The 24,296-nt window shown below is 35.9% G+C and overlaps 1 protein-coding gene across 5 annotated transcripts in view; it reads left to right on the top strand.

Moving 5' to 3' along the window:
* Positions 1-24,296, top strand: part of SREK1 (splicing regulatory glutamic acid and lysine rich protein 1) — a 55,578-nt gene that overhangs the window by 20,855 nt on the left and 10,427 nt on the right. For 3 of the 5 annotated variants that reach the window (XM_082650668.1, XM_082650669.1, XM_082650671.1), the window contains 7 exons: positions 3,224-3,388; positions 3,533-3,711; positions 4,894-5,024; positions 5,897-6,011; positions 11,310-11,429; positions 11,798-12,178; positions 16,480-16,575. In XM_082650668.1, coding sequence (XP_082506794.1) covers positions 3,224-3,388; positions 3,533-3,711; positions 4,894-5,024; positions 5,897-6,011; positions 11,310-11,429; positions 11,798-12,178; positions 16,480-16,575 — 1,187 coding nt within the window. Of the gene's footprint in view, positions 1-3,223; positions 3,389-3,532; positions 3,712-4,893; positions 5,025-5,896; positions 6,012-11,309; positions 11,430-11,797; positions 12,179-16,479; positions 16,576-24,296 lie in introns of those variants that run through there. The other 2 variants (XM_082650672.1, XM_082650670.1) reach the window with 2 other exon arrangements.

The following is a 24,296-nucleotide window of genomic DNA, read 5'->3' on the forward strand; positions in this document are numbered from 1 at the left end:
AGCCGCTCCGCGGCACGTGGGATCCTCCCGGACTGGGGCACGAACCCGCGTCCCCTGCATCGGCAGGCGGACTCTCAACCACTGCGCCACCAGGGAAGACCAAGATATGTATTTTTAGAAAGCTTAATTCATGAAGAATAATTTTAGGTAGAAAACAGGGGAAAGGTGGCCCGTGATTTGGCTCCTAGCTACCTCTCTGACCTTTTTTTTCCTGCTTGTTTTCCTGGCTCCCCTCTATTTCAGTCTTATTGGCTTTGTTGATTTTTGGATATGCCAAACATATTTCTGTCTCAGGGCTGTTGTACTTATTTATCCTCTGCCTAGAACATTTGTTTTCCAGGCATTGAAAAGTTTTGCTCTTTCATAAGAGTGAAACCTTTCATGAGGTTTCTTTCTATTTAAAAATCACATCTCCAGGGAGGCCAAGGTTTCTATGTCAGAAGGCAAAAGTTTTATATCGGGAGTCAGGTCATCTTTACCCCCTCAAACACTGAAAGGGCAACTTAAGTATTTAGGTCCTTTAGACCAGGGCTAGAAAATAGGCTAATCTAAAGAAGGGTAGTTGTATTGTTATAGTGCAGCCATATCCAGTAGAACTTTGTGCTATGATGGAGATGTCTGTATCTCTGCTATCTAGTGTAGAAGCCACTAGCAACATGTGGCTCTTGAGCACTTGGAATGTGGCTAGTGTGACTGAGGCACTGAATTTTAATTAAAATTCAAATAGCCATATGTGATTGGTGATTACCATGTTAAATGACACAAGTGTCGAAGAATGGTACAGTGCAAAGAAGAGAGAGAGAGAGAGAGAGACAGGAAAAGTTTCTAAAAACAGGACTGAATGATCTTTAAATTTGAGAAACAAAGGAGTTGGATTAGATGATTTGGAAAGGCCCATTAGAGACCTATAATTGTATGTCCCAGTGAAGAAATGTGTAGGTCAAAGGGATTGACAGCTGGGAATACTAGGAAAGGCCTGTTTTAAATCCATGCAAAACCGACAATAAGACTCATATTTGTGATTTAGCTTAATTGTATATAATAATTCTCTTGCACAGTAGAAAAAAATTTAAGGTATGACCCTCAATCATCTGTGAATGTTAGACTATCAAAGACATGGGAGGGGAAAAAGGAGTGTGATTAGACGCAACATGTGGAGGGAGGCTAGGCCATTCACCTGTTTTGAACTAAGGTATTTTCTATAACATTATGGTAACTTGAAATGGTGACAGCAAAAAATATAAGATCTGTTAGTAGCAAGATACCACAGATTGTAATAAATACTATGAAGGAAAAAAACCAGAGTGGTGTAGTAGAGAGTAAATGAGGCTCTACGTAAGGTGAGGGAAAGCCTCCTGGAGAGGGTGATTGACCTGGCGGTTGAAGGATTCAGCCAGCAGAAGCTAGGGGAAGAGCTTTCTAGGGCCGAAGGAATGCCAAGTGAGAAACCCTAAAGTGAGAAAAACTTGTGTGTTCCAGGTGCAGAATGGTTGTGAAGGCAGGGTGGCGGGGTCGGGGGGCAGCAGGGTAGTAGGTGTTTTGAGATTGGAGGGATAGATAGGGCACTGATGATGTAGGGCTATTTAGGCCACAGAAGGAAGTTTGAATTTTATTCTAAAGGGTTTTAAGCGGGGGTAAAACTTGATTTGACATGTTTTGAAACGATCACACATGGGTTGCTATGGTAAGCATAAGTGATACTTACTTCATAAACTAGTATTTTCACCTTTAGGAAGTGTTATTACTTAACATTTGTTAAATTTTAGTAGCTTTGCAACAATATAACAGTATATAGTCAGTTAACTTATTTGACTTAAATTGCAAAAGTGGAAATGAAAGTTGCAGTTTTTTTTTCCTTGAAAAGTCTTGTGAATTCTGCAAAATTTTTCATTTTCAAATTCTGAGATCTATCTTTTCAGTTTAAATTCACATTAAAAATGTGTTTCTTAATGCTTGAACTAAAAACTGATTTTAGTAATGTTATGAAAGATCATTCAAAGGTTTTTATCTTTTTCCTACCGTAGTATAAGTAAGGGTTTAATATTTTAGGTTTCTTTTCTTAGGTAAACTTTGTCCCTGCTTTAATTTTAGTCTGTGCATGGTGGTACCCTGGTTTTACCACGTGTTAGCTGAGTATCTTTGGGAAAATTATTTTCTGTAAGACTTTGCCTTTATCTGTGAAATTGGTGTAATAGTAATATCTATCTCTTAGGGCTGTTCTGAGAATTGAGTTAATAACCTAGCAAAAATTAGGTGCTTTGATTATTGTTAAGTATTAGGAATTCACAGTGTTGTTGAATGCCCGAGGTACAGTTGATTCTCATTATTTGTGAATTCTGTATTTGTGAATTCACATACTAGCTAAAATTTATTTGAAATCTCAAAATCGGTACTTGTGGTGCTTTTGTGGTTATTCATCAACACAAATAGAATGAGGAGAAAGTTGAGTTGCTTGATACGTTCATTCCCAGATGAGTTCAAACAGAGCAGCGCTCTGCCTTCTTATTTCAGCTCTAATGGTGTAAATAACTTTTTTGTGTGTGGTGTGTCGAGTGTCATGTTTTTTGCATTTTTGTGCTTTATGTTGGTCATTTTGCTCTTTAAATTGGCCCCCAGCATAGTGCTAAAGTTTTGTCTAGTGTTCCTAAGTGTTGGAAGCCTGTGATGTACCTTACAGAGAAAATTCTTATGTAAGATAAGGTTCATTCGGGCATGAGTTGATCATGCTGCTGGTCATGAGTTTAATGTTAATGAATCAATAATATATACTAACTAAGGTATTTTTAAACAGAAGCACACATAAAACAAGGTCATATATTTATCACTTGATGAAAGTGTTATGACCAGAGGCTCATAGGAACCTAGCCCTGTGTTTTTTTCCCTAGGAGCAGCGATTTCAGTATTTAATAATTCAGTCTTCATGGCAAACTTTATTGGACATAAGTACTACAGATAATGAGAATGGACTGTTTGTTTTTAGTGTCAAGTTTAGAAGTAATTAAAATACCCAGATAGTTAAGAAATATGTTGTATTTCTAATTACATTGAAAACTACTGTGACCTTACTCTGAATAATTCAGATATATACCTGGCTTAAATTAGGAGTCCCTAGTCTCTTCCCATTCTTACTGAGTTGATCAATATTCTTCAAGATTAGAGAATGGTAATTTTTGACACTAATAGAAAATATCTGCTCTGTTTTTTTTTTTTAATTTTTTTATAGCTGGGTGTTTCCCTTAGCAGTTTGGGAGCTATACCAGCAGCAGCACTAGACCCCAATATTGCAACACTTGGAGAGATACCACAGCCACCACTTATGGGAAATGTGGATCCTTCCAAAATTGATGAAATTAGGAGAACAGTCTATGTTGGCAATTTGAATTCCCAGGTAACTAATATAAGAAGAAATTGAGTGGTGGGACCTCTTATTCCTTTCCCTTTATTAAAAATCGTATCAATTGATAAAGTAGTATTTACCTGAATTTTTTTAAAGAAGAATATACTTTATTAAAGTGTTACTTTGTTTCTTCAGACAACAACAGCTGATCAGCTACTTGAATTTTTTAAACAAGTTGGAGAAGTGAAGTTTGTGCGGATGGCAGGTGATGAGACTCAGCCAACTCGGTTTGCTTTTGTGGAATTTGCAGACCAAAATTCTGTACCAAGGGCCCTTGCTTTTAATGGAGTTATGTTTGGAGACAGGCCACTGAAGTAAGAAACACTAAACAAAGAAATTTTAATGATTTTGAAAAAATTTTGTGGTTTTGATGTAATGCAGTTTTTTTTTTCTTTTTAATAGTAATTGGCAATTTGTGGAAAGGAAGACTTTGTGTTAAGTATAAATGAAACACATGAGATATTTACCATTTTAGCCTTTAAATTAAAGTTACATTTGAAGACATCTTATTTTCTATTTCATAAGGTCTAATTTAAAGTTAACATTTTTATACCGTACATATTGATTGTAGGTCTTTTTCCATAAGCTTTAACAAGTTAGGTTGGTTTTGCATTATTACACTAGACTAATGGGCAGTTTAACATATGGGTAGAACTTACAGTAATATAGTAATAAGAATTTTGGTAAATCCAAAATTTCAGGAAGAATGTACCCAGAAATGTTTTATATTATACATTTTAAGGTTTGCTCACGTCCTTGTTTGCAAAATGAAAAGTTGATGTAGCCTTTCAGGTACTCAAGACCAGAAATTCTATTTCATGCACATTATCGAGGCACCAATTTTATCTGAATTCTGTAGATAATTGCCTTAATTATATAGTTTGATCAGGAGTCTGCTATTAAGGGATAAGAAACTGTTCTTAGTGAATGCTGTGTTTTCACCATGGTAAAGGGAGACACACCAAATTCATTTATGTGCATCAGAGAAACCACTGTTACCCATAAAGGAAGAGTTTTATCAGATTCCTCCCATATTTGAAACTGTATGACGAGGCCATGGTCCAGGGTGGATTAAAATGGTGCACATGATATATAGGTTCCCTTTCATCCTCCCAGGGTGCAGAGGTTATCAACAAAATTTTATAATCTTAGAAGTGATTCATTTTAATATTGGTGTCACCATTTTAATTTATTATAACTCTAAGCTGTGAGGAGAAGCGGTTGTCCTGGCCTATTTAGGTTGTTAAAGAAGTTAGCTAGGGTTCAGTTTTTCCCTTGCTTTTTGCCTTTGTTAGCAAGAGATGATGGCAGATGGGAATGAGATAAATCATGGTTTTGAGGTTGGTTTTGGTTATTCTGTATTTAGCTATATTATTCTAAATGTGCTTTTGAGATGTCCTCAGATTTGTAAATAACTGTATCATATAAACAATTAGTTGTTTCATGTTTTGTAAAATATGGTGTGTATTTGTGATATGCTAATATTTTTAATTTAGAATAAATCACTCCAACAATGCAATAGTAAAACCCCCTGAGATGACACCTCAGGCTGCAGCTAAGGAGTTAGAAGAAGTAATGAAGCGAGTGCGAGAGGCTCAGTCCTTTATCTCAGCAGCTATCGAACCAGGTAAGGCCATAGCGTTGTTACATAGGTCATAGTTGAAGATCATAGAATCTTAGAACTGGAAGGAATTTAGAAATTATCTGTTCAGTCCCTTCATTTTACAAACAAGAAGACTGAAACTCAAGAAAGAGTAAGTGACTTAACTAGTGTTAAAGGTTGAAGAACTATTTAGCACAAATATCTTTTTCCATGATACTGAATTGAGGTACATTAGCTTGAGTTAATCACTTCTTTATATTTTAATAGCAAAATCAGTACGCAGAACTGATTTGCTTAAAGCAAAGTGTAAATATTATTGTGAGGCTAAAGACAAGAATAAATATATTTTAAATGTTATGATTAAGCAGATTCACTTTTCCTTCAAAGTTTTAATTTTAAAAATAGAAAAGAGAGCCCATGAGTTAGGAAAACTACAGTCTGTTTTAGCATGGTAAAGGAACACCCTTTCAAACTTTTGTTTTGCTAACTAAAATTAGAAATCCAACCTAAAAATGTCTAGATGGTTTTTTACATTTGAGCAAATTTTCTAAATTAGAATTTAAGCTTCAATTCTAGGAAAATAAATGGAAAAAGGATTTAAAATCACTGTCATAGGAATTACAGACATGTTATAATCGTACATTATGGCAGCAACAAAATACTACGAACAGCTGTTTATAATCATCTGGTTTATATGTACTGCTGCAGGGTGGCTGCACTCAACGAGTTTATGCAATGACTTTCTTGGATGTTTCTGAAGGATAATTGCACAGGAGGAGGATGTACAGAGAGTAGGCCCCTTGCACTATATGTGGTACATTCCACTTGTGCCTGATTATTAACTGGGATCTTTAATTGTTCTGAGCTTACACTGCAAAGTGGTTTTTTCCTCCCAGAGTCTGGAAAGAACAATGAAAGAAAAGGCGGTCGATCTCGTTCCCACACTCGTTCAAAATCCAGGTCTAGCTCAAAATCCCGTTCTAGAAGGAAAAGATCACAGTCAAAACACAGGTGAGAATTTCTACTGTCATATTTAAATTTTTTCTGTTTTGTATTTACAGTGGTTAAGATTTTCTGAGTTTTTGTCCAAGTATCAGAGTGTAGAAATTTCACTGGTGTTCACCAGGGAGTATGGTTACCATTAGATATTGCTTTAATTGTAATGCTAAAGAATGAAGTTTTATGTAATTAATATATAATTTCAACTAATTTTTAGTTTTAGAAGTTGGTTTTCTATCTTAAGATGTTCTATTCCTGATTTTTCTAAGAGTAAACTAGTCTCTATACAGAACTGGCAGAAATTTTTCATTCTTCATAAAGGGAACATCTGATGCTGAAAATATTGCTGAAGTTGTTGCAGCTTTTTTGTTTTTTTCTTCCCCCACTTTCCTCAAGGTCTGGGGCGCACCACCCCAGATCTTGATTTCAAGTAGTTACCCTTCTCCAATACTGTGCGTCAAGTGGGGTACTTTAAGTCTTTGTACTCTTGGTGATAAGAGCCTCTTCCACCCACTTTGGGACCTGAAACATAGGAGTAACTTGCAGCTTTAATTGCAACTGTTGTGCTTAAGCTCTATTTCTGTTTTGTTTATCTTATTTTTGAGCGTGGCTTTGTCATTTTGAAGTTCTTTTAAAATCTTTTGTGTTTGGTGCAAAGGGGATCTCAAGATATAAACTTGCAACACCATCTTGATTGGAAGTAACCTAAGAGTCATGTCTAAAATAAGTTTTATTGTCTTCTTTAAGATGTGGAGGGGGCTGTTACTGCAATGTGAACATGTATGCAGTGGATCCTAATTGCATGTTACATGTGCATACATACGCGTACTCTCTAAAGAGAAGAGGCAGAGAAAAGTGTGTGTGCGTGTGAGTGTGCATGTTTGTTGGGAGTATTAGAGAAGGAGGAGGATTTGAGGGGAGGGAAAAAAGGAACCAGTATGCCCTATGTTGAACCTCACTAGCAAGCTCAGTTTTGTCTTGATTTTCTGTGCTAATCAAGGAGATTGAGGTAATGAGATAGGAAAATACGATCTTCTTTTTTTAATTTATTTTTTATTGAAGTATACTTGAATTACAATGTTGTACAGCAGAGTGACTCAGTTATACATATATATATGTTCTTTTTCATATTCTTTTCCATTATGGTTTATCACAGGATACTGAATGTAGTTCACTGTGCTATACAGTAGGACCTTGTTGTTTATCCATTCTATGCATACCAGTTTGCATCTGCTAATCCCAAACTCTCACGTCTCCCCTCACCCATCCCCCTCCCCCTTGGCAACCAGCAGTCTATTCTCTATGTCCCTGATTTTGTTTCTGTTTCATAGATAGGTTCATTTGTATCATATTTTAGATTCCACATGGGATATCATATGGTATTCGTCATCTCTTTCTGACTGACTTCACTTAGTATGATAATCCCTAGTTGCAGATATTCTTAATTAGACTCTAGCAAACTATACTTCAGCTCTCTACTTGTGTATACGTCTCTACTATTACTTGCAGAATTCCTTTTGGAATATGGTTTTAATCTCTCTCTCTATCCAAGGCCTTACAGTAAGGCAAATTCATGTCCAAGAGAAGGAAGTTGTTTCATGTACAAGGAATAAGACAGTGTAGCAAAGCCAGAACTGGAGAAGGAAAGTGGTGTAGAATCAGTGGTACTAGATTATGGATATTTCTATAGGTCAACAGGGTGGTGAAGGTAAAGGAGATCAAGAAAATACAGAATTGAGCTGAAGAATAATAACTTTTCTGAGGAAGAAAAAGAGCAATGACTTAAATCTTACTTTGTGTTATAAGAGCCATGCTCCAAATCTAATACCTTAGTGGTTTTCTAAGGCAGAAAAAAAGCAAAATTTGATTATTAACATTTTTTCCTTGATAATTTCTGTGACGCTTTCTCTGTTGGGACAAATAATTTAACTAAGGTTTTTACTCTTATCGTTTTCAGTATATTGGGATATTTTCCCTTTCCAAGGGTTAGTGGAGGAAGGGTTATTCTGTCTAAAATGAAATTTGTTAATTATTCTTATTCATGGGAGTGATTTCATGGAGGTCTATCTAATTATGTAGCATTAGAAATTAATTGTTCTTGGCTGGCGCGCACACCCAAACACGCCCATACACACAGGCACACCTCGTTTTATTTTACTCTGCTTTATTGTGCTTCACAGATACTGTGGTTTTTTAACAAATTGAAAGTTTGTGGCAGCCCTGCATTGTCAGATGACAATTAGCATTTTTTAGCAATAAAGTATTTTTAATTAAGGTATGTACATTTTTTTTAAGACATAATGCTGTTGCACACTTTATACACTAGAGTATAGAGTAAATATAAATTGTATATGCATTGGGAAGCCGAAAGATTCCTGACTCGCTTTATCGTGATACTCCCTTTTTTGCGGTGGTCTGGAACCAAACCCACAATAACTCTGAGGTATGCCTGTATGTCTTTTTTGTCAGCATATACTGTTTTTATACATGTTGTATATAAACACAAGAAGCCTTTACTAAGGTCATAAAGAAATAAAAAAGAGGATGAGTTTTGTTGAAAAGAAAAGAAATTCCTCACCGAAAAACATTTGACTTATGGAACTCCCTCCCCCTCTCCACCGGTAGGGGATGGCAAGCATTTCTCGGTTTCCCCTCTTCTAGTGGGATTGGATACCCTCAGCTCTGGCTCTGACCCACTAGACCTAGCAGGAGTGTGGGTTGCAGGAGCCCTTGTTCTTGAAGCCCCACCTTCTTAGTGTTCTGATACTTCTAGAACTTTCCCCTGACTCTTACCCTGTTCCTTCTTCTTTCTGTAGGAGGGAGGAAATAGTTATTTGTTACTATGACCTTGGCTAGAACTGGGAAGATGTGTTTCCACTCTGTCCAAATTTTTATATGTGTTTTTTTCATAGGGACAGTGTTAGAAAAGGTGGGTAGTAGTACTCTATTATATTTTAAAGTTAAGTAACCTTTACAGACCAGCATAGGAACTATAAGACATTTTTAAATATTTTAATGGGAAACAACTGACTTACAAATGAACTTTGATGCAACATAATGGTAAGTTGCTCTTTACTTACAATTTAACTTATAAATGCAATTTTGTACATCATGTTAAAATGACAGCTGCTAATGATAGCTCAAATCTTTATCTTTGGTTGGATTAGATTTGCTCTTGACTTGAAGCTTTTAGCTTTCCGAATAGAAAACTTGTAGGCAACTAGTGGGTGAGACAGACATGAAATATTTAATGTCAAAATTGAAATACAATAATTACTCTTGAGCAGTGACTTTCAAACTCTGAGGACCCACAGGATAAGGTGGGAATCCAAGTGGTCAGTGCTTTTTTATTATTAACTTTTATTTGTTATGGCTATGGTTAATTTTCTTAAAGGAGTTTATTTAATTAAGATTGGAAAGTGCTATTTGAAGCAAACAAAATTATTATTTATTGTTTTTAGCAAGGTTAACTAGAATAGAAATCTTAAGACTTATTAAGTACATAGAAGCAAAGGCCCTTTAAAACATTATTACCCTCATGTGGATGTCTGTAAATGGACTAAAAATGTTATAAGTTTTTAAGTTTTCCTCTGATAGCTACTACTTGACCCTTGTGTCTCTTAGGTTATTAGTGATAAAGGTTTCAACAAACTACGAATTATCTTCGTATATTAAAAATGAGGTATGAAGATAAGTGTATAATAGATGAGTGGTTCAGTTGAAAATTAGCTGTTGGAAAACAAATTTTGACTAACTGAAAAATGTGTTTTACGAACAAGAGCATTACTTAATTGAGGATTGTCTGGAGACTTCTGGTTTCACGGCATAGCACAAGCATTTAACTATATGTATTTCTTTTATAGATATTTGTTTTAACTTAATTCATGAAGATATAACTATCAAGATGAGTTTTAATTATATAAGGCATACTTGTAGATGTTCATTTGACCCCTTGGAATAAATAGAGATATAATTTAAAGTTTTCATTTATGTTAATTGTTAATAATGATGATGATGCAGATATTGAGATAGGATTTTTTTTTTTTTTTTTTTTTGCGGTATGCGGGCCTCTCACTGCTGTGGACTCTCCCACCGCAGAGCACAGGCTCTGGACGCACAGGCCCAGCGGCCATGGCTCACGGGCCCAACCGCTCCGTGGCATGTGGGATCCTCCCAGACCGGGGCACAAACCTGCGTCCCCTGCATCGGCAGGCGGACTCTCAACCACTGTGCCACCAGGGAAGCCCTGAGATAGAATTTTTAATCATTTACTCTGCACTCAAAACTGTTAGGCAGTTTTCCATATATCATCTGTTTTAATTCTCATGACAGTTCTAGGAGGTATAGGTATGATTCTTACTCCACTTTTTAGATGAAGAAACTCAGGCTCAGAGAGGTTGAGTGATTAGCCAGAGTTCTCACAGCTATTGTGTGGCAGAACTGAGTGTCAGGGCCAGATTGTTTAACTGCGAAGCCGGTGAGTCTCATCACTTTGTTGTTTAAGTTGTATGCCTTCAATTTGGTTACATTTAAATAAATAGTTCCTAGGATACCTCATTATGAAAAATGTCACATTATATAAGCTATTATTTCAGTTGGGAAAGGAGCCTAGAGAATTTCAGAATTTAAAAAAACAGTTATTTTTCCTCCAAGAATGCCAGTAATAAAGGTTTCTTTTAACAGCTTTGTTTAGGTAAAAAATCAAGGCTTTGCAAATTCAACATTTGATTATATTTAGCTTTAACTCACGAGTAAGATGTTTGGTTTCCTGTCACACTAGCACCATCATTAGTACTGTGCTTCCCTATGCATTCTTCTTAGTATGTGTTATGACAAATAGCACACAGTCATTTATAGAAACCATTGAACCATATAACCACTACTCCCTGTCAAAGATAAGTTATAGCCACAAGCAGTAATATTACATTCAAGTCAAGAGTTAAAGACAATTTTTGGTATGAAAATTTGGACCATGGGAGAAGTTGTCTGTTCTAATTGAGCCATGCAATATTTAGCAAAAGAAAGCCACACCTGAAACTGTCAACTTAAGTCTGACATAGGAAATAGCTTAAATTCTTTTTCTGTTTCTGTCTTTGTGTTCTGGACAATGAAATGTCTGGTGAAGTTTTCAATAAATAAATTTATGTCAGATAATCTAATTTTGAAGCATTATGTAATAGAGAATTTAAAAATATTGATAAATACTGTCAGGATTGGTTTTAAAATTCTCTTATGTGAAAGATCTTAAATATTTATAAATTGAAATTCTAAGAATAAGTTTTGATATTCTAACAATTTGTTTTTCTTTAGGAGCAGATCCCATAATAGATCACGTTCAAGACAAAAAGATAGACGTAGATCTAAGAGCCCTCATAAAAAACGCTCTAAATCAAGGGAGAGGCGGAAGTCAAGGAGTCGTTCGCGTTCACGGTGAGTTTTTTGGAAATTAAGGGTAGTTTTCTCATGACCTCATATGTTAAAAACCTGTTGTTTAAATTTTTAATGAAAGAAATTAAACTTTTTTCTGATTGTTTCAGTAATGAGTTAATATCGATTGTCATTGATTTGAATCTGATGGTTAGTATGACTCATGTGATTTCCAGACTAAATTCAGCCTGATAATTGTTTCATTTAGCAGCTTCATGTACACATAAATTATTTAGAAATTTATGTGTAATGTCTTACAGCTATTATACATTGTTTTGTGTTGATAATTGTTGAGGAAAGAGAATGAGGTCCTTGTTGGGGAGTAGAATTATTTTAGTTGTGAATTTATTTATTTACTTTTGTTTTTAAAGGGACAAAAGAAAAGACAACCGAGAAAAAATCAAGGAAAAGGAAAGAGTGAAAGAAAAAGATAGAGAAAAGGAAAGGGAAAAAGAGAGAGACAGGGAAAAGGAACGTGAAAAAGAAAAGGAACGGGGTAAAAACAAAGATAAAGACCGGGATAAAGAACGGGAAAAGGACCGAGATAAAGACAAGGAGAAGGACAGAGAGAGAGAGCGGGAAAAAGAGCATGAAAAGGAACGAGACAAAGAGAAGGAGAAGGAACAGGACAAAGAAAAGGAACGAGAAAAGGACAGATCCAAAGAGATAGATGAGAAAAGAAAGAAGGATAAAAAGTCCAGAACACCACCCAGAAGTTACAATGCATCAAGAAGATCTCGTAGTTCCAGCAGGTTTGATAATGCTTAAAGTTTTTACCAAAGGGCTTACTGATGACAAATGAAAACATAAATTTTAACTGGGGGGAAAAGATAATTGTGCACAAGTGGAATCAGTACAATAGTATCAGAACATTTCCCTCTGATAGCAGAGTAAACATTTCTCTAGCAGAGGGATTGCTACAGTATTGAATCTATGAGGAGGAAGAGAGAATATTGGCCAGAATTACTTGAAAAGTTAACTGTCCTTTGTAATCCACTATTTTAACCTGGCAGTGGTGTCAGTGGCTGCTGTTGCTGCTGCTTATTATTTTCTTGGAGGGTGGGATTGCAGGGGCAAGTTTTTTGTTTTTGTTATGTAGAGAAATTGACTTCTTAGGCGTCTATATTTCTTTGGAATGATGTGGTAAATTTTAATATATAAAATTATTTCTAAAGTTACAGTATTAGTCCTTTTCGTCATCTAAGTTCATTTTTACTCCTCTACTTTGTTGAATACATGACGTTTAAATTTTGGTTTTCATTTATTAATTTGTTGTTAAGGATTTGCTTTTTTCTTAGGACTGTTTATTAATAGGTACACTGCCACCAGGTGGCAGCAGGTTGCCATAGTAACATCAGCAAAATGAGGACCTTCCTTAATTCAAGATTATCTCAATCTACATCCATTGCTCCAGATGATATTGTGACTATAAATAAATGGAAGTTCCTAAGTTGTGTTAAACTATATCTTAAAAATACTTCAAAAATATATTTTTGCAAGTTTTAAAGATATTTTAAAATGTTTTTTCATAGAACATAATTTCTGAGACAATGGACTATATATTTCCTAAATTTTTTAACTTTGTGTTTTAACAGCTTATTCTTAATACTAGTCTTTGGCTAGTTAATAGAAGATAATTGCAAGCATTTATTGAATGCTTTACCATATGCCAGGTTTTATGTCTCAGCAGAGTTTTTCATGACTGATCTTATTTAATCTTCACAGTAAGCCTGTGAGAAGACTGTTATCATGGTTTTAAAACATGAGGAAACCAAACCAGAGGAAATTTTCCATCTGCTCTGCACTTTAGTTAGAAGTATAGTAGTATAGTAGCTCTTCTCTCTTTAGAGATTGTTTAATTGAGGACTTTAACCATTACTTGGTACTGGCTTTTAAAAAACGCGTCAGAAGGGGCTTCCCTAGTGGCGCAGTGGTTGAGAGTCCACCTGCCGACGCAGGGGACGCCGGTTTGTGCCCCGGTCCAGGAAGATCCCACATGCCGCAGAGCGGCTGGGCCCGTGAGCCATGGCTGCTGAGCCTGTGCGTCCGGAGCCTGTGCTCCGCAACGGGAGAGGGCACAACAGAGAGGCCCGCGTACTGCCAAAAAAAAAAAAAAAAAGTGCGTCAGAAGTATATAGTTGAAAGCAACAATATATGTTAAAATGTGACTTCAAATCAGTAGGTCATTGCCATATTTCAGCACATTGAACCAAAACCTGAAGAAATTAACTCATTTGCTGTGGGTATCAGTTGAGCCTTGCAGACTGCATCTTTATTGCAGTTATTTTATTGGTTGTGTTTCACACATTCCTTTGTGTTTGTGTGATCGTTTAGATATTGCCCTTCACAACACCAAATAATATTTCGATTCCTTTTTAAAAAATTAATTTTTATTTTTTGCTGCTTTGGGTCTCCATTGCTACACGTGGGCTTTCTCTAGTTGTGGATAGTGGGGGCTACTCTTTGTTGCGGTGCGTGGACTTCTCATTGCGGTGGCTTCTCTTGTTGCAGAGTATGGGCTGTAGGTGAGCGGGCTTCAGTAGTTTTGGCACCACGGGCTTCAGTAGTTGTGGCATGTGGGCTCTAGAGTGCAGGCTCGGTAGTTGTGGCACGTAGGCGTAGTTGCCCTGCGGCATCTCTCCGGACCAGGGATCGAACCCGTGTCCCCTGCATTGGCAGGCGGATTCTTAACCGCTGCGCCACCAGGGAAGTCCCCTCGATTCCTTTTAAATTCAGTTGAATTTACTTTTTCTGATGACTTTGAAATGTTTATAATTTTTTCATGGGTCATTTTAAGTCACTTGATATTTAAGAAAGTGTAGATGTTCACATTCAGTTCTTAGGTCTTAGATAACCTCTGGGGCCTGGAGAATAAATGTTGACTAATGTTAATTCCTAAAGGTTCAGCAGTTTGGAATGTTTTATGCTTTCAGAAGAGCTTGCTGAAGAGTTACCATTTCTTATCTTTTAGCATTTTTCTTCCTTTAAGGTGCTCTGATTTGTTTAGTGAATGGGAAACCTCTTAACTGCCCAGAATAATAGTCTACTTAATGTTTTTATTTCCAACATTGTCTTCTGAGCTACATTTTTAAGGAAAAATTTTGATATTTAAAAACTTCTAATGCTTGGAGTTACAATTAATAAGGATGAGACCATCAAAGGGAAGGAGAACATATTTACTGAGCACCTGCTGTGCACCAGACACTAGGCTTGGTATTTCACAGGTATTATCCTGATCCTCAAAACTACAAGGCTCAAGTTATTATCTCCATTTTTTAATTGGAAAAACTGAGACTCAGATAAAGTAATATGACCCCAGTCGTGCAGTTGGTAAGATGTGGAACTGAAATTTAAATGTAACCCTAATCAACTCCAATTCTGCATACTAGAGCTGACAGCTTCTTTCTCGACTAACTGATATTCTAGCTTCCTGTCTGTCCAGCCTTAGCTCTCATTATCACTAACTGGTAATTATTAGATGTCCATCTGTACATAGTGCTTCCTGAACATACAGGTAAAGAGTTACACTGTTGAAGATGGAGCCATTTTGTGTAAACTTAAAGTCTGGAATACACTGATATTCTCATGCTATGAAAAAAGTACTTCTGGTTCTTGTGTGGGGTAGGGAGGTGCTGTTACAGAATGGCATTGATTAAATGGAATAACGTCATCTAATTTCCATATTAGGAAGTGTAATTTTGGGGTGACTTGGAAATAAAATTGGGTAAAGGAGGAGAGAACCTTAGGTAGAGTTGGAATTGATTTATTTGTGTTCTCAAAGTTCTTGAGCTCTTTTGGTAGTAACATCTACTGCGTATACCACATATGAGCATTATCTAGTTTTTTATTTTACAGATGAAAAATGTACACAAAATGTTTCATTAGCCTAGAATCAGCTTACTGAGGTGATAAGGAGAACTTGAATTCTAGAGGATTTGGTTGTTTCAGCTATGTGGCCACTAATTATCAGAGCTTCTTGTGAGATAGGTCATTGGCTACATTAATCATTTAATAAATGTACCCTTATACCTCATCACCTGAATAATAGACATCTTGAAATTCATTGTTTCTAAGTTGACCACCCTTACAAATGAAGTAGTTTATTAGAGTATGCATCATTTGGTAATGTGTTAAGCAAAATAGTTTTTAATAATAATAAAACTGTTAATCTATTTAATAATTATTTTTGACTTTATCATATTTAAATCCCAGGTTTTAAGTAATTTCCTTACATCTAAGCAACTTGTGTGCTCAATTTTAAATGAATAGAACAACAATAATGAAATGGTAGGTTAAGGGGGTAAAAGCAATTTCTCTGTCAAATGAATTAATGTTTAGAGACATTCTACATACTTGGGTTTAAAAAGTTCACATTTTGGGGCTTCCCTGGTGGTGCAGTGGTTAAGAGTCCACCTGCCGATGCAGGGGACACGGGTTCGTGCCCCGGTCGGGGAAGATCCCACATGCCGCGGGGCGACTGGACCCGTGAGCCATGGCCGCTGAGCCTGTGCGTCCGCAGACTGCTCTGCAACGAGAGAGGCCACAACAGTGAGAGGCCCGCGTACCGCAAAGAAAAAAAAAAAAGTTCACATTTTGCAACCCCATTTACCTTTCACTTCTTGAAAAGGGCCTGTTACCTTGTTAAAAAATAATCCACAGTGGGGCAGCAAGGAGCTAGATGCATGACAAAGGATCTGATAAGCAACACATGCTTTAGGTGCTGAGGAAGAACATGTTTGACTTGAGAGAGAATGTGAAAGAAACATCCATTACTATTTTTTCTACTCAAGAAATCAGGTGAAAAGGAGGTCGTCTACCCTTTCTGATATGAAATCTTAGAAGATGTTTTCATTGGTCTGTAAAATTTACAGTTCATAATTTGACCTGTACTAGAATTAGATAACAGACCATTTTCATGAAAGACATTAGTTTAAACTGGCCTGTAAAGAATACTATTCACTTGAGAGCATTAAGGACCCTTTTGATTTTGTGTATTTGTATTATCTTTTATTTAAATTACTGTTTTTTAAAATGACATATTTTTGACTTCCAGGGAGAGGCGTAGGAGGAGGAGCAGGAGTTCTTCCAGATCACCAAGGACATCAAAAACCATAAAACGGAAATCTTCTAGGTCTCCATCCCCTAGGAGGTAGGTTGAAAGCATGTGCTAAAACTGAGGAGGAAGCAGGGGGAAAATTTTCTCTTTTCAGTCTATTTTTTTTAACTTTATATTTTGAATGAGTAATATGTAATGTCTTTACGTGGTTTAGAAATCCAGAGAGTATAAGAAGTTATATAATGATAGGTCTTAACTTCCACCCAAGTGTCCATCTACCCTGTTCCCACAAGTAATGACTTTATTAGTTTTTTTTGGTATATCCTTCCAGTTTTGTATATAGGTACAGATGAAAATATATAATTTTTATTTTCATCTTCTACAAAAGGTAAAACAAAATATACATAGTTGTACAATTTACTTTTGTCACTTAACTACCAGGAGAACTTTCTGTATTTATCAGAAAATACTGCTTCATTCCTTTTTACAACTTCATGAACTTCCATTATCTAGCAGTACCTGGTTTATGTAACCAGCCTGCAGTAGAATGGGTTTTCTTAATTTTCTTTTTATAAATTATATAAGTCTGTAATGAACAGCTTTGTACGTACGTAATTTTGTAATGTGCAAGTATGCAGAGAAAATTGTCATAAATGGTATTTATTGTTGGGTCAGAGGGTGAGTGTGTTTGTAGTTTTGAGAGATTTCCTTCCCTTTTGTCCTTCATAAAGATTGGCAGCAGCTTGTACTTTAACCAGCTATGTATGAGAATGCCTGTTTCCCTATAGCTACTGCAGATTGCTACCAAAGTTGTGTATTTTTGTCCATCTGATAGATGAGAAGTGGTACCAGTATATAGTAATTTCCGTTGCATTTTTCTTAAGAGTGAAGGTGACCATCTCTTCATATATTTGAAGGCCATTTGTATTTCCTTTTCTGTGAGTTGTATACGTTGCCGATTTTTCATGGAGTCTGTTTTTGTGGGGGGTTTTTTTGGTTTATTTTTTCCTATTTCCAGGAGTTCTTTTTGTATTAGGGAGATTATTCTTTAGTGATTTGGTTTCAAGTATCATTCCTACTTCGTCATTTCTTCTTAGAAATTGTTTATGAGACTTGATTTTATAGAGATTTTTGATTTTTATATAGTTTAATTCCTCAAGTTTTTTCTTTTGTGACTTCTACATTATGAGTCTTAAAGGTAAAAAAATCTTTCCTATTCCAAGGTTATAATAAAATTCCCCCATTGCTGCTTCTTGTACTTCTATGCTTTTAATTTTTGCATTTACGTCTTTGATCCATTAGGAGTTTATCCTTGTTTGCCATATGGCACATTGATTCAATTTCATTTTATCTTTCTAAATGCTTCTTTGTTCTTCCAATATCATTATTAAAAACTCAATTTTCCTAACACTAATTTGATGTATTTCCTTTGTCATATACTAAATTTTTCTGTCTGTGTTGGAGTCTATTTCTGGGGCTTCTCTGCTGTTGGACTGGTTTGACTGATGATTTGTGTACCAGTAGTGCCCCATGCTTTTAATGATTCAGATTGTTTAGCATTTTTAAATATTTACTAAGGCCCGTTCTTCCCCATACTCCTCATTGCTCTTTTTATGAGCTTTCTTGACCATTCTTGTGTGTTTATTTTTCTGTTTGAACTTGAGTTAGTTGTCTAGGCTCTAGAAATAAAACCTACTGATAATTTGTATTATAGTTGCATTACATTTATTAATTAGGGAAATTGATGAATAGATTATTAAAAAATAAAGCTTTACAAAGGTGAGTCTTTCTGTCCAGGAACATGGATGGCCTACTTATTCAGGCCATCCTTAGTGTTTTTTCATGAATGTTTCAATGTTTATTTCATACAGATTTTATGCATTTTCAGTTTATTTTTAGGTATGTTTTACTTCTTTGTTCTTGTAAATGAGGTCTTTTCTTTCATTATGTCATGTAATTGGAGCTTGTGTTTGTACATAGGAAGGATATTGATTTCTGTATGTATATATTTTCATCCCACTATCTTACTGATGGGTCCTAAGTTTTCAGTTGGTTTTCTGTGGTTTTCTAGGTATAGAAGAGAAACTTTTAAAAAGCTTTCCCCGGGTAGAAGGAGCATGTTTCCCAGCAGGGCTCTTTTGTTTATTTGTTTGTGGGTTATTATTTTTAGGTGAGAATAAAGGAAGGCATAGGATATTTAGGAGGTAGGCCAATTTTTTTTTTTTTTTAATACTTCGCTCATGAAAGTGAAAACTTTTCTCAGTTGTGAACTCAAAATAGACAAAAAGGTGTATTTATATTTGCAAAGTGTCACTTCCTTCCCCATTCCTTTTACTTTAATCTGCATCCACCCTCTGTAAGTGATCAATTGTTTATCTTTCCTTGTGTTTCTTTTTGCAAAATTAAGCAGATACATGTATTTGAATTTCTCCTTTTCTTCACAAAAGACAGCATTCACTATCACTATATACACTGTGTGTGGGGGGGGGGTCAGTGACTATACATACCCAGCCCCACTTCCATCCTGAGTTATTTTTTATTTATTTTTATTTTTTTAATTTAATTTAATTTTTTAAAACAGATCTTTATCGGAGTATAATTGCTTCACAATACTGTGTTAGTTTCTGTTGCACAACAAAGCGAATCAGCCATATGCATACACATGTCCCAATATCCCCTCCCTCTTGAGCCTCCCTCCCATCCTCTCTATCCCACCCCTCTAGGTTATTGCAAAGCACCGAGCCAATCTCCCTTTGCTATGCTGCTGCTTCCCAGCAGCCAACTATTTTACATTTGGTAGTGTATATATGTTGATGCTACTCTCACTTCGCCCCAGCTGTGCCTTCCCACCCTATGTCCTCAAGTCCATTTTCTATGTCTACCTCTTTATTCCCGCCCATCAGTACCATTTTTTTTTTAGATTCCATATATATGTGTTAGCATATGGTATTTTTTTTTTTCTTTCTGACTTAACTTCACTCTGTATGACAGACTCTAGGTCTATTCACCTCACTACAAATAACTCAATTTCATTTCTTTTTTATGGTTGAGTAATATTCCATTGTATATATGCGCCACATCTTCTTTATCCATTCACCTATCGATGGACATTTAGGTTGGTTCCATGTCCTGGCTATTGTAAATAGTGCTGCAGTGAACACTGTGGTACATGTGTCTTTTTGAATTATGGTTTTCTCAGGGTATCTGCCCAGTAGTGGGATTGCTGGGTCATATGGTAGTTCTATTTTTAGTTTTTTAAGGAAACTCCATACTGTTTTCCATAGTGGTTGTATCAATTTACATTCCCACCAACAGTGCAAGAGGGTTCCCTTTTCACCACACCCTTTCCAGCATTTATTGTTTTTAGAGTTTTTGATAACGGCCATTCTGACAGCATGAGGTGATACCTCGTTGTAGTTTTGATTTGCATTTCTTTAGTAATTAGTGATGTTGAGCAGCTTTTCATGTGCCTCTTGGCCATCTGTATGTCTTCCTTGGTGAAGTGTCTATTTAGGTCTTCCGCCCATTTTTTAATAGGGTTGTTTATTTTTATGCTATTGAACTCCATGAGCTGTTTGTATATTTTGGAGATTAATCCTTTGTCTGTTGTTTTGTTTGCAAATATTTTCTCCCATTCTGAGGGTTGTCTTGTTTATGGTTTCCTCTGCTGTGCAAAAGCTTTTAAGTTTAATTTAATCCCATTTGTTTATTTCCGTTACTCTAGGAGGTGGGTCAAAAAAGATCTTGCTGTGGTTTATGTCAAAGAGTGTTTTTCCTATGTTTTCCTCTAAGAGTTTTAGTGTCTGGTCTTACATTTAAGTCTTTGATCCATTTGGAGTTTATTTTTGTGTATGGTGTTAGGGAGTGTTCTAATTTCATTCTTTTACATGTAGCTGTCCAGTTTTCCCAGCACCACTTACTGAAGAGGCTGTCTTTTCTCCACTGTATATGTTCTTGCCTCCTCTGTCATAAATTACGTGCCCATATGTGCGTGGGTTTATCTATGGGCATTATATCCTGTACCATTGATCTGTATTTCTGTTTTTGTGCCAGTACCATACTGTCTTGATTACTGTGGCTTTGTGGTATAGTTTCAAGTCATGGAGCCTGATTTCTACAACTCCGTTTTTCTTTCTCAACATTGCTTTGGCTGTTTGGGGTCTTTTGTGTTTCCATACGAATTGTGAAATTTTTTGTTCTAGTTCTGTGAAAAATGCCATTGGTAGTTTGATAGGGATTGCATTGAATCTGTAGATTGCTTTGGGTAGTATAGTCATTTTCACAGTATTAATTCTTCCAATCCAAGAACATGGTGTATTTCTCCATGTGATTGTCATCTTTGATTTCTTTCACCAATGTTTTACAGTTTTATGAGTATAAGTCTTTTGCCTCCTTAGGCAGGTTTATTCCTAGGTATTTTTTTTTTGTTGCAATGGTAAATGGGAGTGTTTCTTTAATTTCTCTTTCTGATTTTTCATTGTTGGTGTATAGGAATGCCAGAGATTTCTGTGCATTAATTTTGTATCCTGCAACCTTACCAAATTCATTGATTAGTTCTGGTAGTTTTCTGGGGGCATCTTTAGGATTTTCTGTATATAGTGTCATGTCATCAGCAAACAATGACAGTTTTAATTCTTCTTTTCCAATTTGTATTCCTTTTATTTCTTTTTCTTCTCTGATTGCCGTGGCTAGGACTTCCAAAACTATGTCGAATAGGAGTAGCGAGAGTGTACATCCTTGTCTTGTTCCTGGTCTTAGTGGAAATGCTTTCAGTTTTTCACCATTGAGTATGATGCTTGCTGTGGGTTTGTGATAGGTGGCCTTTACTATGTTGAGGTAGGTTCCCTGTATGTCCATTTTCTGGAGAGTTTTTATCATAAATGGGTGTTGAATTTTGTCAAAAGCTTTTTCTGCATCTACTGAGATGATCATACAGTTTTTATTCCTTAATTTGTTAATGTGGTGTATCATATTGATTGATTCACGTATATTGAAGGATCCTTGCATCCCTGGGATAAATCCCACTTGATCATGGTGTATGATCCTTTTAATGTGTTGCTGGCTTCTGTTTGCTAGTATTTTGTTCAGGTTTTTTGCATGTATGTTCATCAGTGATATTGGTCTATAATTTTATTGTTTTGTGATACCTTTTTCTGGTTTTGGTATCAGGGTGATGATGGCTTTGTAGAATGAATTTGGGAGTGTTTCTCCCTCTGCACTTTTTTGGAAGAGTTTGAGAAGGCTCAGTGTTAACTCTTCTCTAAGTGTTTGATAGAACTCGCCTGTGAAGCCATCTGGACCTGGAATTTTGTTGGAAGATTTTTAATTACAGTTTCAATTTCATTACTTGTGATAGGTCTGTTTATATTTTCTAATTTTTCCTGGTTCAGTCTTGGAAAATTGTTCGTTTCCAAGAATTTGTCCATTTCTTTGTGGTTGTCCATTTCATTGGCATACAGTTGTTTGTAGTAGTCTTTTGTAATCCTTTGTATTTCTGCAGCATCATTGTGTTTCTCCTTTTTCATTTCTAATTTCATTGATTTGTGTCCTCTCTTTTTTTCTTGATGAGTATCGCTAAGGGTTTATCAATTTTGTTTATCTTCTCAAAAAACCAGCTTTTAGTTTTATTGATCTTTGCTATTGTTTTCTTCGTTTCTATTTCATTTATTTCTGCACTTTTCTTATGATTTCTTTCCTTGTACTGACTTTGGGTTTTCTTTCTTCTACTTTCTCTAGTTGTTTTAAGTGTAGGGTTAGATTGTTTGAGATTTTTCTTGTTTCTTGAGGTGAGATTGTATTGCTATATACTTCCCTCTTAAAATTGCTTTTGCTGCGTCCCGTAGGTTTTGGGTCATCGTGATTTCGTTGTAATTTGTTTCTATGTAGTTTTTGGTTTCTTCAGTGATCTCTTGGTTATTTAGTAGCGCACTGTTTAGCCTCCATGTATTTGTGTTTTTTACAGTTTTTTTTCCTGTAATTGATTTCCAATCTCATAGCGTTGTGGTCAGAAGAGATGCTTGGTAGGATTTCAGTTTTCTTAAATGTTCTGAGGCTTGATTTGTGACCCAAAATGTGATCTATCCTGGAGACTGTTCCATGTGCAATTGAGAAGAAAGTGTATTCTGCCACTTTGGGGTGGAATGTTCTATAAATATCAATTAGATCTATGTGGTTTATTGTGTCATTTAAAGCTTGTGTTTCCTTATTTATTTTCTGTTTGGATGATCTGTCCATTAGTGTAAGTGGGGTGTTAAAGTCCCCTACTGTTATTGTGTTCCTGTCGATTTCTCCTTTCATGGTTGTTAGCATTTGCCTCATGTATTGAGGTGCTCCTCTGTTGGGTGCGTAAACATTTATAATTGTTATATCTTCTTCTTGGATTGAACCTTTGATCATTATGTAGTGTTCCTCCTTATCTCTGTAATACTCTTTATTTTAAAGTCTATTTTATCTGATGCGAGTATTGCTACTCCAGCTTTCTTTTGATTTCCATTTGCATGGAATATCTGTTTTCATCCCTTCACTTTCATTCTGTATGTGTCCCTAGGTCTGAAGTACGTCTCTTATAGACACCATATATACGGGTCTTGTTTTTGCATCCATTCATCCAGTCTGTGTCTTTTGGTTAGGTCATTTAATCCATTTACATTCAAGGTTATAATCGATATGTATGTTCCTTTTACCGTTTTCTTAATTGTTTTGTTTTTGTGGGTCTTTTTCTTCTCTTATGTTTCCCACTTAGAGAAGTTTCTTTAGCATTTGTTGTAAAGCTGGTTTGGTGGTGCTGAATTCTCTCAGCTTTTGCTTGTCTGTAAAGGTTTTAATTTCTCCATCGAATCTGAATGAGATACTTGCTGGGTAGAGTAATCTTGGTTGTAGGTTTTTCTCTTTCATCACTTTAAGTATATCCTGCCACTCCCTTTGGCCTGCACAGTTTCTACTGCAAAATCAGCTGATAACCTTATGGGGATTCCTTTGTATGTTATTTTTTGTTTTTCCCTTGCTGCTTTTAATATTTTTTCTTTGAATTTAATTTTTGGTAGTTTGAGTAATATGTGTCTTGGTGTGTTTTTCCTAGGGTTTATCCTGTATGGGACTCTCTGTGCTTCCTGGACTTGGGTGACTATTTCCATTCCCATGTTAGGGAAGTTTTCCATTATAATCTCTTAAAATATTTTCTCAGACCCTTTCTTTTTTTCTTCTTCTTCTGGGATGCCTGTAATTCAAATGTTGATGTGTTTAGTGTTGTCCCAGAGGTCTCTGAGATTGTCTTCACTTCTTTTCATTCTTTTTTCTTTATTTTCCTCCTCAGCAGTTATTTCCACCATTTTGTCTTCCTGCTGTATTCATTCTTCTGCCTCAGTTATTCTGCTATTGATTCCTTCTAGTGTATTTTTCATTTCAGTTACTGTGTTGTTCATCTCTGTTTGTTCTTTAGTTCTTCTAGGTCTTTGTTAAACAATTTTTGTATTTTCTCAGTCCGTGCCTCCATTCTATTTCCAAGATTCTGGATCATCTTTACTGTCATTACTCTGAATTCTTTTTCAGGTGTATTGCCTATTTCCTCTTCATTTATTTTGTCTTGTAGGTTTTTACCTTGCTCCTTCATCTGTGACATATTTTTTTGCCGTCTCATTTTTTTTTATGAGTGTGATTGTATTCCTGTCATACTGGTTGTTTGGCCTGAGGCTTCCAACACTCGAGTTCGTAGGCTATTGGGTAGAGCTGGGTCTTGGTGCTGAGATGAGGAACCCCATGAGACCTCACTCTGATGAATATTCCCTGGAGTCTGAGATTCTGTTAGTGCAGTGGTT

This window comes from Grampus griseus, assembly GCF_964374135.1.
Source record: "Grampus griseus genome assembly, chromosome: 3".
NCBI classification, from domain to species: domain Eukaryota; kingdom Metazoa; phylum Chordata; class Mammalia; order Artiodactyla; family Delphinidae; genus Grampus; species Grampus griseus.